This window comes from Rhinopithecus roxellana, chromosome 8, assembly GCF_007565055.1.
Source record: "Rhinopithecus roxellana isolate Shanxi Qingling chromosome 8, ASM756505v1, whole genome shotgun sequence".
NCBI classification, from domain to species: domain Eukaryota; kingdom Metazoa; phylum Chordata; class Mammalia; order Primates; family Cercopithecidae; genus Rhinopithecus; species Rhinopithecus roxellana.
This window is the reverse complement of record NC_044556.1, coordinates 31,364,512-31,383,635: the sequence shown is the minus strand read 5'-3', so window position 1 is coordinate 31,383,635 and position 19,124 is coordinate 31,364,512. Positions and strand designations below refer to the sequence as shown.

Sequence of the window (19,124 nt, the reverse complement as noted above, 5' to 3'; positions counted from 1 at the left end):
GAGTGGATTACATGGAAGGAACTGAGGAAGGCCTCTGGGCAACATCCGGTGAAGAACTGAGGCCCTTAGTCCAACAACCTCGAAGAACTGAAACCTCCAGCAACCTGTGAGTGACTCTGGTAAATTCTCCTCCATCAACACTTGAGGTATGACCGTGGCCCCAGCCAACATCCTGACTGCAACAGGAGGGACCTTGAGCAACAGGCACCCAGCTAAATTGCACCCACATTGCTGACCCACAGAAACTGTGTAATAAATATTTGTTGTAAGCCACTAAGTTTTGAGGTGATTTGTTACACAACAATAAATAACTAATGTATCTACCTGCTCACATAATTATGAAAATAACATAATACCCTAACAGGATCCAGTGATTCAGTGTCCAGGAGGTCAGGCATAAAGGTAATATAAAAGTAAAGTAAAAATAGTAACGTATCTTTTTTTTTTTTTGAGATGGTGTCTCACACTGTCGCCCAGGCTGGAGTACAGTGGCACAATCTCTGCTCACTACAAGCTCTGCCTCCCGGGTTTACACCATTCTCTTGCCTCAGTCTCCGCAGTAGCTGGGACTACAGGCGCCCACCACCATGCCCGGCTAATTTTTGTTGTATTTTTTAATAGAGACAGGGTTTCACCTGTTAGCCAGGATGGTCTCGATCTCCTGACCTTGTGATCCGCCCGCCTTGGCCTCCCAAAGTGGTGGGATTACACTCATGAGCCACCGTGCCCGGCCAACGTATATTTCAATATATAAATACTCAGGCATGATGGCACTATGAGGTATAATGAAGATTTCAGATGCTTGTACCTATATGTAGAATTACTTTGAATGCAGACTGATTTGAGTGAGTATTGTCTACCTAAAAGGAAGAAGCTGAGGCAAAATTAATATAAATAGAGAGTTTATTTGGGCCAAACTTGAGGATTGCAACTCAGCAGCATAAAGTGGCCCAGAATACACTCTAAGATTAGCAGTAGGTACAAGTGGATTTTTAAAGGAAAAGAATGAGGACAGGGAGTGGGCTGATACAAAGTTGTCTTTAAGGAATTCTCATTGGTTTACAAAAATAACATTGATTAGTGATTGGCTAAACATTAGGAAGCTATAGGGGGTGGGATATAGTGTCTGGTGGGGCATAATTAGGCTAATTTATACCTAATATGTGTGGAATGGCAAGCAGTTTTAAGACATAAATACATAGCTCAGAGGGGGGCAAGTAGGATGTGATTGCCTCTCATTTTAATGCCTCTCAGGGCCTAATAATTTAACTCAGATTCCTCAAATCAAAGTTCTTTTTTCAGTATTCACTCTTCAAATTATTACAAGTGATGGTGCTTTTGGTGACGTTATTTCTTGAAATGGTATACAGCTCTTGATGAATTCCAAACAAAACAAAATACAATTACTATTCAATTTTGGGGCAATAACATTCCTAGAAAATTCATCGTACATTAAAAGTGTGGGAAAATGCGTTGTGTTTATTAACAAAGATAGGTTCAAGTCTCAGATAATTACTTTTCACTCACCGAATGTTCAGCAGGACATTCAGAAATCGTATTACGGGATTTTCTTTATGTAGCATCATCTGTTACACTATAGGACACATATTTTATATCACTAGCTCTGGCCTTCCAATGCCTGTGGTTTTCCCAATCATTGTTCCAACCAAAAGCCTTCCCTGGTGGACACGGTGGCTCACACTCGTAATCCCAGCACTTTGGGAGGCTGAGGGGGCAGATCGCTTGAGGTCAAGAGTTTCAGACCAGCCTGGGCGATATGGCGAAACACCATCTCTACTAAAAATACAAAAATTAGCCGGGCATTGGTGGTGTGCGCCTGTAATCCCAGCTACTTGGAGGCTGAGGTGGGAGGATGGCTTGGGCCCAGCAGTTCTAAGCTGCAGTGAACCCAGATTGCGCCACTTCACTCCAGCCTGGGGGACAGTGAGGCTGCGTCTCAAAAAAAAAAACAAAAATAAGGCCGGGCATGGTGGTGCACGCCTGTAATTCCAGCTACTCGGGAGGCTGAGGCTTTAACCCGGGAGGCGGAGGTTGCAGTGGGCCGGCATCGCGCCACCACACACTCCAGCCTGGGCGACAGAGTGAGACTTGGTCTCAAAAAAAAAAACAAAAACCTTCACAAAATTTTAAATGCTTAGTCTTGCGACACCATCTCTTGGAAATTTCTGGTGAAGCACAGTATCCCCAATAATTAACACAGTGCTTAGAAACGGTGGAACCACAAAACTTTAAAATGATTTAAAAGCATTTGTGTCAGATAAAGGACCGCTGGCTAGCCCTCCTACGATCCATAGCTTCCCAGTCCGCAAACAGGAAGCCGTGATTCAACGCGCAGCAGCAAATTTAGGGTGACAACGAGATACACACCACCTAGCCCGTGATTTCCTTTTCTTTGTTAGTTTTCAATTCCTTCAGGGTTACAGGGAGGAGATCCGGCCTCCTCCGCTAGAGACTGTCGCATTTCCGCCGCTAGGGTGGAAAGCACCACAGTCCTCCCGCAGGCCGCAGCCAGCTAGTCCCAGCTCCAGCTCCGCCCATCACCGGAAGGGAGGCGGCGGAAGTAGCGTAACCCGCTGGGAGCCAGCCGGGGGGACGCTGTGGGTTGGAGGGCTAGTGGGATGGCAGATGAGGAAGAAGACCCCACCGTGAGTGACCGTCTCTGTCCAAAACCTCTCTTTTCTTCACTCCGTCGGGCTCAGTAGCGGAGACAGAGTTCAGAATCGGATCTGCTTGCCTTAGTCAGTTCCGCCAACAGAATTCGGGGACTTCCCGCCCTAAGGATTGATCATTTTAGAAAGTGGGGAAGGACATGAAGGAAGAGTAGGTTTTGTGACCCCTTTCCCCTTGATTTTGGTCTGTATTTGCCAGACACTGAAACACGTACAGAATCATCAGAGGTCAAAACTGACATCTATTAGCGCTCACTATGAACCAACAGTTCAATTGTTAACAAAACTGTACTTACTGTGAAGTAATGGGAAAAGAATGCATTGAAAGACAGCCTGGATTTCAAAATCTCCATTCTCTCTAAGCAAGTTATTTAACTTTGACAGTCAGTTTTCTTGTTACAAAATAGGGTTACGGGCTTCCTTAAGGAACGTTTTTAGTACCGTATAAACAAATGCTTAGTAAATATTAGTTTTGCTTACTACAAAGTTTACAAAGGTAGACTTTGAGTCAGTCTCAACTGTTTAACGGTAACAGTAGCAATAGGCCACCTTAGTTGTTTAAAAATAAAACCTATGTTCATTAGAACTCTTACACGTAGAAGCAGTAGGATTATTTGTTAGGAACATTGTAGAAGCCATTTTTGGATGAGTTGGAAGTTGGACTAGATACATAGGCCCCTTCAGTGCTAAGGTTTCCTGTGTGGTTTTTTTTGTTTTTGTTTTTGTTTTCTGCTTCCTTTAGGCTTTGTTGCTTATCTGTTAAAAATGAAAAAAAATTGTTATTATTAAAATATCAAATGCAAGGCAATTATTTGACATTTCTATATATACATTTTTTAGTTTGAGGAAGAAAATGAAGAAATTGGAGGAGGTGCAGAAGGTGGACAGGGTAAAAGAAAGAGACTGTTTTCTAAAGAATGTAAGTAGTATTGACAATGATTTTGTTATAGATGATGAAAACTTTTGGACATGTCCTTTCAAAGTACATTTATTGCTTTGAATATTTCCCTGTAGTGACAATATTCTCAGACTAGCCTATCAAATTCTGTTTAACTTTTGAATCAGATAGTACCAATCCTAACTCCAATTATATGTGTGTGTATGTGTGTCTGTGTATAAATTGCTTTTTAGGTGAGCAAATGTAGTTCGTGTTTTAATTTAGGGCAGAAGAACATACCTCCATTTTTCCTCTTGCCTTTGCAGCAGTAGAAACAGAGGCTCCTTTGTAAGCCACAGATAATAATGGATCCTGCAACAGGTGTTGAGGGAGAGTAGCAAGTGAGTTGGGGCTTGGGCTTTGGACTAAGGCCATGAACAAAGTAAGAAGGTGGTGAACAGCTGGGTGCAGTGGCTCACGCCTGTAGTCCCAGCACTTTGGGAGGCTGAGGCAGGTGAATCACTGGAGGTCAGGAGTTCGAGACCAGCCTGGCCAACATGATGAAACCGCGTCCCTACTAAGAATACACAAATTGGCCAGACATGCTTGCTTGAACCCAGGAGGGAGAAGTTGCAGTGAGCCAAGATTATGCCACTGCACTCCAGCCTGCGTGACACAGCAAGACTCTGTCTCAAAAAGAAGGTCGTGAATAGTGTAAGGCATTATAGTGACATGGAGGCTAGATGCAGTGGCTCACGCCTGTAATCCCAGCACTTTGGGAGGTCAAGGCAAGCAGATCGCTTGAGCCCAGGAGGTCAAGACCAGCCTGGGCGACATAGTGAAACCCTCTTTCTACAAAAAATACAAAAATTAGCAGGGCATGGTGGCACACCTCTGTAGTTCCAGCTACTCTGGAGGCTGAGGTGAGAGGATGGTTAGAGCCCAGGAGGTGGAGGTTGCAGTGAACCCGATTGCGCCACTGCACTCCAGCCTTGGTGACGGAACAGACCCTGTGTCCAAAATAGATAAATAAACAAAATAAGCAATGACATGGAGATTATAATGTATTGATTCTCCATCCTACCCCCTCAGTAGATGGTTTTGACCCCTTTTGGCAACACGAGGAAGGGAGAGCAGCTGCTACTACGGATGGTACAGGCCAAGCCCTGGAACACAGCATGAGAATGTGCTCTCCATCTCCCAGTCCTGGGTCCTTTATGTAAAGTTATATCTAAGTATTGAGAGATGAGGCAGCACAGATTTATCATATGGTTTATTTAGGCTGGGTTATATCTGAGCAGTTCCCAAATGTCCTTCAAACTGCAAGGTCAGTATATCTTTTTTTTTTTTTTTTTTTTGAGACAGAGTCTCACTGTCGCCAGCCTGGAGTGCAATGGCGTGATCTTGGCTCACTGCAACCTCTGCCTCCTGGGCTCAAGTGATTCTCCTGACTCAGCCTCCCGAGTAGCTGGGACTACAGCATATGCCACCACGCCCCAGCTAATTTTTTGTTTTTTTGGTAGAAATGGGTTTCACCATGTTAGCCAGGCTAGTCTCTAACTCCTGACCTCAGATGATCTGCCCAACTCGGCCTCCCAAAGTGCTGGGATTACAGGCACGAGCCACCGTGCCCAGCCATACCCAGCTAATTTTTGTATTTTCAGTAGAGACTAGTTTCACCATGTTGGCCAGGCTGGTCTCAAACTCCTACCCTCAAGTGATCCTCCTGCCTCAGCCTCCCAAACTGCTGGGATTGCAGGCATGAGCCACCACACCCAGCCCAGCCAGACACTCTTATTTTTTAACCATCCAAATCCTTTTCCATATTTCGTTTCCTCACTAAAACTGACCATTTCTTATTTCATTTCTCTGATGCTCCTTATACCATTATGTGGTTTTACTTATTATATCAGCATAAGAATGGGATCCTTGTACCAGAGCATCCCAGAGTGATGTTCACTTGATTGTTAGCAAAGACCTTTGTTCCAGTGAGATTAGTTTGTGATGACAGGAATTTGGAATCTTCAGGCTTCTCCTTATCTTACCTCAATATTCACAGAGGTTACTGACGAAAGATCTGTTCTCCTGAACCTTAAAAAAAAAAGTTTGTTGGGGACTGGGTACAGTGGCTCATGCCTGTAATCCCTGCACTTTGGGAGGCCAAGATGGGAGGATCACTTGAAGTCAGGAGTTGTAGACCAGCCTGGCCAACATGGCAAAACCCCGTCTCTAATAAAAATACAAAAATTAGCTGGGCGTGGTGATGCTAAATGCCTATAATTCCGCTACTCGAGGGCTGGAGACGGTAGCTCATGCCTGTAATCCCAGCACTTTGGGAGGCTGAGGTGGGTGGATCATGAGGTCAGGAGATCGAGACCATCCTGGCTAACACGGTGAAACCCCGTCTCAACTAAAAATACAAAAAATTAGCTGGACGTGGTGGCACATGCCTGTAGTCCCACCTACTTGGGAGGCTGAGGCAGGAGAGTCGCTTGAATCCCGGAGGCAGAGGTTGCAGTGAGCCAAGATGGCGCCACTGGGCTCCAGCCTGGGTGACAGAGCAAGACTGCCTCTCAAAAAAAAAAAAAAAAAAAATTGCAGCTACTTGGGAAGCTGAGGCCAGAGAGTCACTGGAACCTGGGAGGCTGAGGTTGCAATGGGCCTATAGAATTTCAAAGCATTATCTGGCATTTGTTTATGCCTTTATAGACCCTTTAACCAAATACAGTTTACGTACTTCCCATATAATAAGTTTCCCTTTTCCAGTGAAATATATTTTCTGTCTGGTAAATTCTGCCCATCAAAATGTTAGTGACAAAGTATCGTCCTCAAAATATTTAAACAAAAACAGTAAACCTACAGTGGAGAATTCTGGAAGACACCATGTTAACCAAGTGATCAAAGCATCACTAATAATATACAGTATATTGACATTATATGCCCCAGATATGATGCATTAGGAGGACACATCACCTTGGTGTTCTTCCTGGTAATGTCTAACTTCAATCTAATGAGGAAACATCAAAGAAACCCAAATTGAGGGATAGTCTACAAGATAACTGACCAATATTCTTCAAAAGTGTCAAGGTTTTTTGTAAACAATGGTTTCATTAAAAAAAAAGGTGTCAAGGTTTTGAAAGATGAAAAAGTCGAGGAACTGTCAGAGATCAGAGGGAACAAAGGAGACATGACAACTAAATGGTATGGGAACCTGAAACAAAAAGGACATTGGTGGAAAAACTCGTAAAATCTGAATAAAGTCTGTACTTGTACCGATGTTAATTTCTTAGCTTTGATGACTCCCTATGGTTGTATAACATGTTAACATAAGGAGAAGCTGAATATAGGGCATATGGGAACTGTGTACTATTTTTGCAACTCAGCTGTAAATCTAAAATTATCTTTTTTTAAAAAAAGGCAAAAAAAAGCACAGAATCCACAACAGAAACATAAAACCTATTGGCTCCTGTGTTTGTTTTTTTCCTCCTGTTTCTGGACCTAAAGACTCTTGCCAGTGTAAACCCTAGGGATATGTCTATCTCAGGCTGGTTTCCAAGTCACCCTTTTCTTCTGTAGGCCTGGCCTACTTTCTTCTCTTTGTACTTCTACTAGTTTTTACTTCTTCTAAATAGAGGAATTATTCTTAATTTACTCATTTCTTCCTTTAGAAGTATTCTACAAGTATCTTTTTTTAATTTTTCTTTTTTTTTTTTTTTGAGACAGTCTCCCTCTGTCGCCCAGGCTGGAGTGCAGTGGCGCGATCTCGGCTCACTGAAAGCTCTGCCTCCCGGGTTCACGCCATTCTCCTGCGTCAGCCTCCCAAGTAGCTGGGACTACAGGCGCCCGCCACCACGCCCGGCTAATTTTTTGTATTTTTAGTAGAGATGGGGTTTCACCGTGTTAGCCTGGATGGTCTTGATCTCCTGACCTCGTGATCCGCCCACCTCCGCTTCCCAAAGTGCTGGGATTACAGCCATGAGCTACTGCACACAGCCGTACCTTTTTTAAAAAAAATAAAACTTAGATACAATAAATTGTGCAAGTCTTAAGTGAACAGCTTGCTGAATTTTATGTATACTATACAGTCAGCCCTCTATATCCATGGGTTCTGCATCCATGGATTCAACCAACCTCAGATGGAAAATATTCAGGAAAAAAAAAAAACTGTGTCTCTATTGAACATGTACAGATTTTTTTCCTGGTCATTATTCCCTAAACAATATAATATAGCAACTATTTACATAGCATTTACATTGTATTAGGTATTGTAAGTAACCTAGAGATGATTTAAAATATAGATAGGATGGGTTTAGGTTATATGCAAACTCTATGACATTTTATATCTGGGATTTGAGCATCTGAAGATTTTGGTATCCACGGGAGGTCCTGGAACCAAGCTCCCAAGGATACTAAGGGGCAACTGTATACACGTGCACACACACACACACACACATTCACACACTTGTAACCACTACTAAGATCAAGATAATAAAACACTTGCAGCACTTGACAGTTTCTTACCATTTACATACATGCCTTTGAGAATCTGATGAAAGTTATAATTATTCCCAGAAAAATGCACATGTACAGATAATGTATAAAATTTTTCTGTATGATTTTAGGGTCGTCTCAAGGACTTTTTTTGAGACTGAGTCTTCCTCTGTCGCCCATTGGAATGCATTGGCGTGATCTTGGCTCACCACAACCTCTGCCCCCTAGGTTCAAGCAATTCTCCTGCCTCAGCATCCCTAGTAGCTGGGATTACAGGCAAGCGCCACCACGCCCCCCTAATTATTGTATATTTAGTAGAGACGGGGTTTCACCATGTTGTTTAGGCTGGTCTCAAACTCCCGACCTCAGGTGATCTGCCCACTTGGGCCTCCAGAAGTGCAGGGATTATAGGCATGAACCACAGTGCTGGCTTGTCTCTGGACTGGGAGTTTATAGGTGATAGGATAAGAACCTGTGTGGATCTCAGCTGAGTGTGGTGGCTCACACCTGTAATCCCAGCACTTTGGGAGGCCAAGGCAGGAGGATTGCTTGAGTCCAGGAGTTCAAGACCAGCCTGGGCAACAAGGTGGGACCCTGTCTCTACGAGAAAACAAAAATAAATAAATTTTTAGAAACCAGTTCAAAACCAGCCTGGGCAACATAGTGAGACCCCCGTCTCTAGAAAAAATTTAAAATGGCTGGCTGTGGTGGCTCATGCGTGTAATCCCAGTAATTTGGGAGGCCAAGGCAGGCAGAGCACTTGAGGCCAGGAATTCAAGACTATCCTGGGCAATGTGGTAAAACCCTGACTCTACTAAAAAATACAAAAATATTAGTCGGGTGTAGTAGCGCATGCCTGTAATCCCAGCTACTTGGAGGCTGAAGCTTGAGAATCTCTTGAACCCTGGAGGTGGAGGTTGCAGTGAGCTGAGATTGTGCCATTGCACTCTATTCTGGGTGACACAGTGAGACTTCCGTCTCAAAAAAACCCCACAAATTAGCGAGGCATGGTGGCATGTGCCTGTAGTCCCAGCTGCTCACATGAGCCAGGGAGGTTGAGGCTGCAGCAAGCTGTGACTGCAACACCTCTCCAGCCTGGGCGACAGAGCCAAGACTGACTCAAAAAAAGGGGAGCAAAGAAAAGAATTCGTATGGATCCTGTCTGCCCTAAACTACAAGTACCAACAAGTGCGATGCTGTTGTGGGTATGAGGAAAGACCTGAGGCAGATCAGCTGGGTTCAAACTCAGGTTCCATCTCTTAATAGCTTTGTGACCTTGGGTAAATCAGTTACTGCAGTGCTTTAATTTTCTCATCTATAAAATGGGGATAATCAATAGTATCTACCTCAAAGGATCATTGTGAGGATTAAATGAGTTATATATGTAAAGACTTATGAGAGTACCTGGCATATAAGGACTATATACAGTTTATCTTTTACAGTTTTTTTATTTCTGTATATTAGACTTCTCTTTCTATTATTATTATTATTATTATTATTTTTGAGACACAGTCTCTGTCACCCAGGCTGGAGTGCAGTGGCACGATCTCAGCTCACTGCAACCTCTGCCTCCTGGATTCAAGTGATTCTCATGCCTCAGCCTCCCGAGTAGCTGGGATTATAGGCATTTGCCAACACCCCCAGCTGACTTTTGTGTTTTGTTTTTAGTAGAGACGGGGTTTCACCTTGTTGGCCAGGCTGATCTCAAACTTCTGTCCTCAAGTGATCTGCCTTAACCTCCCAAAGTGCTGGAATTACAGGCGTGAGCCACCATCCCAGCCTTCGCCCAGCTAATTTTTTTTTTTTTTTTTGTAGAGACAGGGTTTCGCCATGTTACCTAGGCTTGTCTCAAACTCCTGAGCTCAAGCAGTCTAGTTGCCTGGGCCTCCCAAAGTGCTGGATTACAGGTGTGGGCCACTGCACCCAACCTAGACTTACCTTTTTCATTTCCTACGGTTTCTTCAGATGAAGCCTGAAAGGGCTTTGCCAGCAGTTGTATTGATCTAGGAAATGTCAAAATTCCTTGTAGTAAGCCCTCTGCTTTCTAATTTTGATTACCCTGTTGCTTCCTGTAAGAATGTATTTGGGACCAGGCACAGTGGCTCACGCCTGTAATCCCAGCACTTTGGGAGGCCGAGGCAGGTGGATCAAGAGGTCAGGAGATCAAGACCATTCTGGCTAACATGGTGAAACCCCGTCTCTACTAAAAATACAAAAAATTAGCCGGGCATGGTGGTGGGCGCCTGTAGTTCCAGCTACTTGGGAGGCTGAGGCAGGAGAATGGCATGAACCCGGTAGGCGGAGCTTGCAGTGAGCCGAGATGGCGCCACTGCACTCCAGCCTGGGCGACAGAGCGAGACTCTGTCTCAAAAAAAAAAAAAAAAAAAAAGTATTTGGAGAACTTTCTCTCATGTCTTTTCCCCTATGGTAATATCAGTAAAGAGTCTACCTTTTTTCCAATGCCCCTCTGCCATGCCCACACACAAAAACTGTCTCCAAAAAAGGCTAAGCTGTTGCTATCTGTCCTGTCCCCTGCCAGAATTTCCTACTTAAAGGTGTTCTGCTGGGGTCAGGGGCTGGTAAGTAGATGATAGAGATTAGGAAAACACTGTTTACCTTAGGGTTCAGTAGCTGGGAGGAAGGAAGAGTTTGGTTGGCGGCTATCTGGGAACAGTTGGTCATCAGACTGTTCTTAAACCTTTTACACCAGAATCCATACTTGGAGATAACAAATACAATGTAAATATGTTTTTATACCAATATTGTCTATAACTTGGTTCACTTCTAGTTTATTTTTTTTAAAGCATCAAATTGTTAAATCTGTAAAAGTAAACAAAAGTGATTGTTCTCTTACAGTGCGATGTATGATGTATGGTTTTGGGGATGACCAGAATCCTTACACTGAGTCAGTGGATATTCTTGAAGATCTTGTCATAGAGTTTATCACTGAAATGGTAAGATTCTTTCCTAACTGGTCTTACTTAATTGAAGAATAGATTTGAAATATTAAACTTTAGGTAAGACTAGAACTTATGTCATCCCTTTGAAATAAGCTATCCATTTGAGTGCTTGTTTGCAGAAGTTATTGGTTACTGTTTATCATTAAGGATGGAGGTTATACATACATATTCTATCCCCCCTTCTTCCTTTTTTTTTTTTGAGATGGAGTTTCATTCTTGTTGCCCAGGCTGGAGTGCAATGGCGTGATCTCGGCTCACTGCAGCCTTTGCCTGCCGGGTTCGAGGGATTCTCCTGCCTCAACCTCTGAGGAGCTGGGATTACAGGCATGTGCCACCACGCCTGGCTAATTTTGTATTTTTAATAGAGACAGGGTTTCTCTGCATTGGTCAGACTGGTCTCGAACTCCCAACCTCAGGTGATCCGCCAGCCTTGGCCTCCCAAAGTGCTAGGATTACAAGCGTGAGCCACCGCACCTAGCCTCTTCCATTTTTTGTAAGGACATAATTATAAAATCCTTGAATAAAATAAAAATATTACCCCAATGCCATTGTCCAACGTAGGTTTATTTTTTTCCCCTCCTTTTCCAGTATTTAAAGATATACAATGTTTTTGTGTGTGTGTGTGTGTGTGACAGGATCTCACTCTGTTTCCCCAGCTGGAGTGCAGTGGCATGATCATTGTGCACTGCAGCTGAGACCTTCCAGACTCAAGTGGTCCTCCTACTTCAGCCTCTCAAATACCTAGGACTACAGGCATATGCCACCATGCCCTGCTTTTTTTATTTTATTTTATTTTATTTTTTAGTTTTTTTTTTTTTGAGACGGAGTATCGCTCTGTCGCCCAGGCTAGAGTGCAGTGGCACGATCTCCGCTCACTGCAAGCTCTGCCTCCTGGGTTCAAGCCGTCTCCTGCCTCACCCTCCCGAGTAGCTGGGACTACAGGCGCCCGGCACCACGCCCGGTTAATTTTTTGTGTTTTTAGTAGAGATGGGGTTTCACCATGTTAGCCAGGATAGTCTTGATCTCCTGACCTCTTGATCTACTCGCCTTGGCATCCCAAAGTGCTGGGATTACAGGCGTGAGCTACCGCGCCTGGCCAGCTCTGTTAATTTTTAATTTTTTTGTAGAGACAGGGTCTCACTATGTTGCCCAGGTTGGTCTTGAACTCCTGGGTTCAAGCGATCTAACCCCTCAGCCTCATAAAGTTCTGGGATTACTGGTGTGAGCCACTGTGTCCGGCTCAATGCCATATTATTAAGTATTTAGCTTCTACTTTTTAGTCATTAGAAATAATGCTATGATAGGTCTTCAGTTTTGCACAGGTGAGTATATAATGACAGGGGATGAGGTAGATTTATTTGGTTTTTAGAAAACCCACCAATATTTATTGGGTATTAAGATGGAGGAGGACAAAAAGCATAAATGAAATGGGTGAGTACACAAAATGATAAAATTATTTTATACAAATGAAGACAAAATCTACATATATCAAAAAACAGAAAAGGAACAATAAAGCTGACATTTTAATGTCCTTAAGATATTTTTTTGGCTGGGCATGGTGGCTCACACCTGTAATCCCAGCACTTTGGGAGTCCGAGGCAGGTGGTTCACCTGAGTTCAGGAGTTCAAGACAAGAGTGGCTAACACAGTGAAACCCCGTATCTACTGAAAATACAAAAAAAGGTAGCTGGGCGTGGTGGCAGGCGCCTGTAGTCCCAGCTACTCAGGAGGCTGAGGCAGGAGAATGGCGTGAACCCGGGAGGCGGAGCTTGCCGTGAGCTGAGATCCAGCCACTGGACTCCAGCCTGGGCGACAGAGCGAGACTCCGTCTCAAAAAAATATATATATATATTTTAAAGTGCCTGTGAAGCATAAAGGGGAACATTGCTAATAACCCACTAGGAAATGGACAGAGGACATAAGTAGAAAGATAATTCACAAATGAATAGCCATTATATAGCCATAATAATGAGAGAAAATCTTCTACCTCACTTGCAATTAATAAATGCAAATTAAAACAGTAAAATATTAGATTGTAAAAAATTCAATGCAATATGTTTCTTTGTAATAGACTCACAAGGCAATGTCAATTGGAAGACAAGGTCGAGTACAAGTTGAAGATATTGTCTTCTTGATTCGAAAGGACCCAAGAAAGTTTGCCAGGGTTAAAGACTTGCTTACTATGAATGAAGAATTGAAACGAGCTAGAAAAGCATTTGATGAAGCAAACTATGGATCTTGACACTTTTTGTAGTTTCTGAAAATTACCGTCTGGGGAAATCATATATAATAGTTGTCTATTTTCTAAAGTAAGGTTCTGATATCTAGCCATGTAAATGAAAGATGGAGAAAGTTTTCAGCCTTTATTTTTATGCCTTTGATTTTAGAGTGATATGGGTGCATTTAATTGCCTGCCTTTGTATTACCATACTTGAATTACTTACTGGGGTTTAATGACCACACATAAGTCAATGTACCTTGCAAACCATGCCGTTCCTTCTGACTTTTGACTATCTAAAGGATAAAGTAGTATTTATCTGTTAGGTATGTTTATGCCCTTGTAAGCTATACTGTAGCTTTTTTTTTTTTTTTTTTTTTTTTGAAAAAATCTCACTATGTCACCAGGCTGGAGTGCAGTGGCACTATCTCAGCTCACTGTAAGCTCCACCTCCCGGGTTCAAGTGATTCTCCTTCTTCAGCCTCCCGAGTAGCTGGAACTATAGGTGCCCAACACCACGCCTGGCTAATTTTTTGTATTTTTAGTAGAGGCGGGGTTTCACCATGTTAGCCAGGATGGTTTCAGTCTCTTGACCTGGTGATCCACCTGCCTCGGCCTTTCAAAGTGCTGGGATTACAGGTGTGAGCCACCATGCCTGGCCTACTGTAGCTATTTAATATGTGAAATCTAAATGGCATTTTTGACTCGACAGCTCAGACTTGTACTTCATGTATTCAGAAGTTTTTAGACAGCAACTAGTTTATTGTCTAGTTTATTATTAAAGATAATGAACTAGGCCAGGTGTGGTGGCTCACACCTGTAATGCAAGCACTTTGGGAGACTGAGTCAGGCAGATCACTTGAGGCCAGGAGTTCGAGACCAGCCTGGCCAACATCGCAAAACCTTGCCTCTACTAAAAATTAAAAAATTAGCCAGGCATGGAGGCATGTGCCTGTAATCCCAGCTACTCGGGAGGCTGAGGCAGAAGAATTGCTTTGAACCCAGGAGGCAGACATTGCAGTGAGCTGGGATGGTGCCACTGCATTCCAACCTGAGCAAGAGAGTGTGACTCTGTCTCAAAAAAAAAATACAGATAATAAACTGGTTTGCATTTCTTTTAAAGAGATGATAGAAGAAAATACAGTTTTTTGTGAGAATGTTTATATCTCTTAAAAGATAATTTGTTTTAATTTTCTTCAGATAACAAGTTATTATTATTATTTTTTAAGAAATCAAGTTTCACATGAATAATGCTGTGTTGGAAGGCTTTTTGATTTAAAATCTTTTCAGATTTATGACATCCTGTTAAGTTTTAGGAGAACCCGTTTTCCCAGATCAGATTTGAGCTTCTAAAAATAAATGCTTTCAGTAGAAGGAATGGCATTGCTTAAAAAGCTCATGGCAGGATAAGCATTTGGGTTAGTGTTTTATTAACATATTTTAAGTACTTGTTCATTGTGGAAATGTGTCCTTGACTAAAACCATATGTGGCTATGGAAACCATGTTTGTAGTTTTGGATACAGTGGGTATTGTGTATATTTAGTCTATTGTATTAAATTATTATTGCCCTTAGCTTAACGTAAGGATTACAATTGGATTTAAGTAGATCACTGAATGTTACTGTTTATGAAACTTAACTTTTTGTGTGTCACTTACAAACATGATCTATAAATCAGTGCTTGGGAAAGTTTTACTTTCTTAATCTACTGATACAGGAATAAAATGTGAACAATTAAACAGGTTAATCCTGGAATCTGACTGATTTATGACTTTTTTTCTCCTAGAATATTATGCCCATTACTGGTAATATGATAATTCTTGCTGCTTAGTCTAGTTGAAAATTTTTTTTATTTCAGTGCATATCAGGGTGAATCTTTTCATTTAAAAAAGCAGGGCTGGGCACCTGTGGCCCATGCCTGTAATCCCAGCACTTTGGGAGGCCTAGGCAGGAGGATCTCTTCAGCCCAGGAGTTGGAGACCAGTCTGGGCAACATAGAGAGACCCCATCTCTGCTAAAAATCAAGGCCAGGCACAATGCCTCACACCTGTAATCCCAGCACTTTGGGAGGCCAAGGCGGGTGGATTGCTTGAGGTCAGGAGTTCAAGACCAGCCTGGCCAACATATTGAAACCCTGTCTCTACAAAAAATGCAAAAAAATTAGCCAGGCATGGTGGCATGCCTGTAGTCTCAGCTACTTGGGAGGCTGAGGTGGGAGGATCGATTGAGCCCAGGAGTTGGAGACCGGCCTGGGCAAGATGACAAGACCCCATCTCTGTAAAAAAGAGAGCCAGGCACAGTGGTGTCCGTTTGTGGTCCCAGCTACTCAGGAGGGTGAGGTGGGAGAATCGCTTGAGCCTGGGAGGTCAAGGCTGCAGTAAACTGCTTACTCTGTCACCCAGGCTGGAGTGCAGTGGCATAATCATGGCTCACTGCCTTGACCTCCTGCACTCAAATAACCCTCCCACCTCAGCCTCCGGAGTAGCTGGGACTACAGGCATGCCTGGCTAGAGAAGCTATTTCACTGTGTTGCCCAGACTGAGTGGGGCTTTGCATTAAGACTATTTTAGGTTGCAAGTGATACAACTTAACTCAAAACTATTAATAGCATAAACAAGGAAGTTATTGGCTTACCTAACCGAAACATGGAAAAGAAGGGATGGAGCTGAATTTAGGGTTGACTGGATCTAAGTACTTGAGAAGCAAGACTCTGTCTCTCTGTCTTTTATCCTAAGTTTGGTTTTATTCTCAGAGTGGCAAAGGAACATGATGGCCAGCAGTTCTAGGGTTCCCTCCTTACAACTCCAAATTGAAGAAGCTGCTTTACTTCGTAATAGAAACCATAGATTTCTGGCTGAAAGTGGGCATCTCTGCAGGTGCCTGTACTGCCATCCTGCTCACTGTCTTGACTTGCTACTTTTGGAAAAAGAATCAAAAGTACATGATGCGGTATTGGAGTTTGGGGATGGACAGGGTTGGATTATTGATCAGGGAGAATATCTGAAAGTGTAAATTAATGGGGTTTTTCTCTGGAATTGGCTGCAGACTCTGTGACTCTGGCCAGAGACTTGTTGAACCACTTATCCAGTGCATGGTTTGGTTATCCTGACTCCTGAACAGGGATGGTACCACGTAGGAGTCTATAAATGGATGTTAAATTCTCAAAAGCAAAGAGTATCCTTAATTTGTTATTCTTAACAATACAGAGAATGACATTAAGATTTTGATATTTCTATTAAACTTTGAGATCACAGAAACAGGCTTAAGGAACAAAGATCACTGAACTGGGAACCAAGATTCCTTCTAGTCCCACAGCCCTGACACCATTTTACCATGCTTCAGTCTCCTCACCCATGGCATGGGAATAGGACCTGTTTGTAGCCCAACCTCTCTACCTCTTTCCCCCTTATTCCCACGTTTTGGGATCTTCTCTTTCCCATCCTCCTGTTTTATAGACTAGAGTACAAGTACTCCAAGCTGGTGATGAATGCTACCCTCAAGGACTGTGACCTGCCAGCAGCTGACAGCTGTGCCATCATGGAAGGCGAGGATGTGGAAGATGACCTCATCTTTACCAGCAAGAAGTCACTCTTTGGGAAGATCAAATCATTTACCTCCAAGGTAGGGGGCCTGGCCAGTGCACTGAGGTCAGCCTGGGCGAGGTGAACCACCACGCCCAGCCCCAAAATTATATTTTCAACATATAATCAGTGTTTTTAAATTACTGAAACTAGCCTGGCACGGTGGCTTACGCCTGTAATCCCAGCCCTTTGGGTGGCTGAAGCTGGTGTATCACCTGAGGTCAGGAGTTTGAGATGAGCCTGACCCACATGGTGAAACTCCGTCTCTACTAAAAATACAAAAATAGTTAGCCGGGTAGGGTGGCGGGCACCTGTAGTGCCAGCTACTTGGGAGGTTGAGGCAGGAGAATGGCGTGAACCCAGGAGGCAGAGCTTGCAGTGAGCCGAGAGCACGCCACTGCACTCCAACCTGGGTGACAGAGCAAAACTGTGTCTCCAAAAACAAAACAAAAACACACACACACACACACACACACACACAAATTAGCCAGGTGTGGTGGCGGGCGCCTGTTTTCCCAGCTACTCGGGAGGCTGAGGCAGGAGAATTGCTTGAACTCAGGAGGCAGAGGTTGCAGTGAGCCGAGATCGTGCCATTGCACTCCAGCCTGCGGGACAAAGTGAGACTTCATCTGAAAAAAATAAATAAATTACGGAAACTACTGAGATATTTTACTGTTGGTTTTTTTCTGGAACAAGTTCTCAAACTCCAAAGTGTGTTTCACACTTAAAGCACCACTCTGTTCAGGTGCTTATTTCAAATTTCAAATGCTAATAGTCACATGGTATTGAAAGCTACTATATTGGACAGTACAGCCTTAAAACATAAAAATCGAAATTTCTGAATACAGTTTACAAAGTCCCCCATGCCTTCCTGGCCTCGCCGTCTACACTTCCCACACAGATCCCCCTGCTCTTTGCTCTAGCTTGTTATTGCTACTCCTAGACTCTCACACTTCTGTGACTGTGGCCTCTTCCTGGCACGTGCCTTATCAGGGTGTGCCGCTCCCACTTCCATGAGCCCTCTTTGCCACTCAGCTACTCTCGTAGTGCCACCTCATTTGTTGAGTGCTCTCCTTATATTATCTTACAAATCTCTTACACAGCATTTATACTATTCCTGTATATACCCTTCGGAAACTTATTTTTATTGACATATAAACAGTAAAGTACACAAATCTTAGTATACTGGTTGATGAGTTTTCTAAATCTATACACCAATGTAACACCCAGATCAAAATATAAGACATTTACAGCAGATTGCCTTATGCCACCTCCCAGTCAGCCCCTCCTCCAAAAATAATAGTATTCTTACCTCTATCACCATAAATTACTTTGCCTGATTTTGAACTTCATGTAAATGGACTGGTATAGTATATACTTTTGTATGTGGCTTCCTTTTTTTTTTTTTTTTGAGTCTTGCTCAGTCACCCACACTGGAGTGGTATGATCTTGGCTCACTGCAACCTCCACCTTCTGGGCTCACAGCATTCTCCTGCCTCAGCCTCCCGAGTAGCTGGGACTACAGGTGCCCACCACCACACCCAGCTAATTTTTTTTGTATTTTAGTAGAGGCGGGGTTTCACCATGTTAGCCAGGATGGTCTTGATCTCCTAACCTTGTGATCCACCCGCCTCGGCCTCCCGAAGTGCTGGGATTACAGGCGTGAGCCACCGCACCCGGCATGGCTTCTTTCTTTCAAGAGTATGTCTGTAGGATTCATCCATGTTACTAACATGTAGCAGTAGTTGGTTCTTTTCATTGCTATATAATACTCCATTATGTAAATATGCCAATCAATTCTACTGGCTTATTTACTTCATGACATTTGGATAAACTGGGTTGTTACCAGTTGAGGGCATTATGAATAAGCTGCTAGAGACTCTTTTAAAAAAAATGTTTGTCAACTAACAAATTATAGTTGTATATATTTATAGGGTACAATGCAATGTTATCATTTATGAATACAATGTGGAATAATAAAAGCAAGCTAATTAACATATCCATCACCTCAAATACTTACATTTTGTGATAAGAATATGTGTACATTCTTATGTGTGTCTTTTGGTAGACATAAACACTCATTTCTGTTGGGTATGTACCAAGGAATAGAATTGCTGGATCATAGGGTGGGCACATGTTTAGATTTAGCAGATAATACCAAGTAGTTTTCCAAAGTGGTTGTAATGATTGATATTCCCACCAGCAGTATCTAAGAGTTCCAGTTGCTTGGCATACTTGCCAACACTTGACATTGGCAGTCCTTTTAATTTAGCCATTCTGGTAGATACATAGTGGTATCTCCGTGTTA

At 43.0% G+C, this 19,124-nt stretch overlaps 2 protein-coding genes across 4 annotated transcripts in view; both read left to right on the top strand.

Moving 5' to 3' along the window:
• Positions 1 to 2,568: 2,568 nt before the first annotated feature.
• LOC104655794 (transcription initiation factor TFIID subunit 13) lies at positions 2,569 to 13,641 on the top strand. The gene is made up of 4 exons (XM_010355307.2): positions 2,569 to 2,666; positions 3,531 to 3,609; positions 10,915 to 11,012; positions 13,090 to 13,641. Exons 1-4 carry the CDS (start codon positions 2,640 to 2,642, stop codon positions 13,258 to 13,260), a joined length of 375 nt encoding a protein of 124 aa, XP_010353609.1. The 5' UTR covers positions 2,569 to 2,639; the 3' UTR covers positions 13,261 to 13,641.
• LOC115899268 (serine--tRNA ligase, cytoplasmic-like) overlaps positions 10,915 to 19,124 on the top strand; it is a 28,233-nt gene continuing 20,023 nt past the window's right edge. For all 3 annotated transcript variants that reach the window (XM_030937035.1, XM_030937033.1, XM_030937034.1), the window contains exons 1-2: positions 10,915 to 11,012; positions 16,691 to 16,856. In XM_030937035.1, the coding sequence (XP_030792895.1) occupies positions 16,719 to 16,856 (138 nt within the window). In that variant the 5' untranslated portion in view covers positions 10,915 to 11,012; positions 16,691 to 16,718. The remainder of the gene's footprint in view (positions 11,013 to 16,690; positions 16,857 to 19,124) is intronic.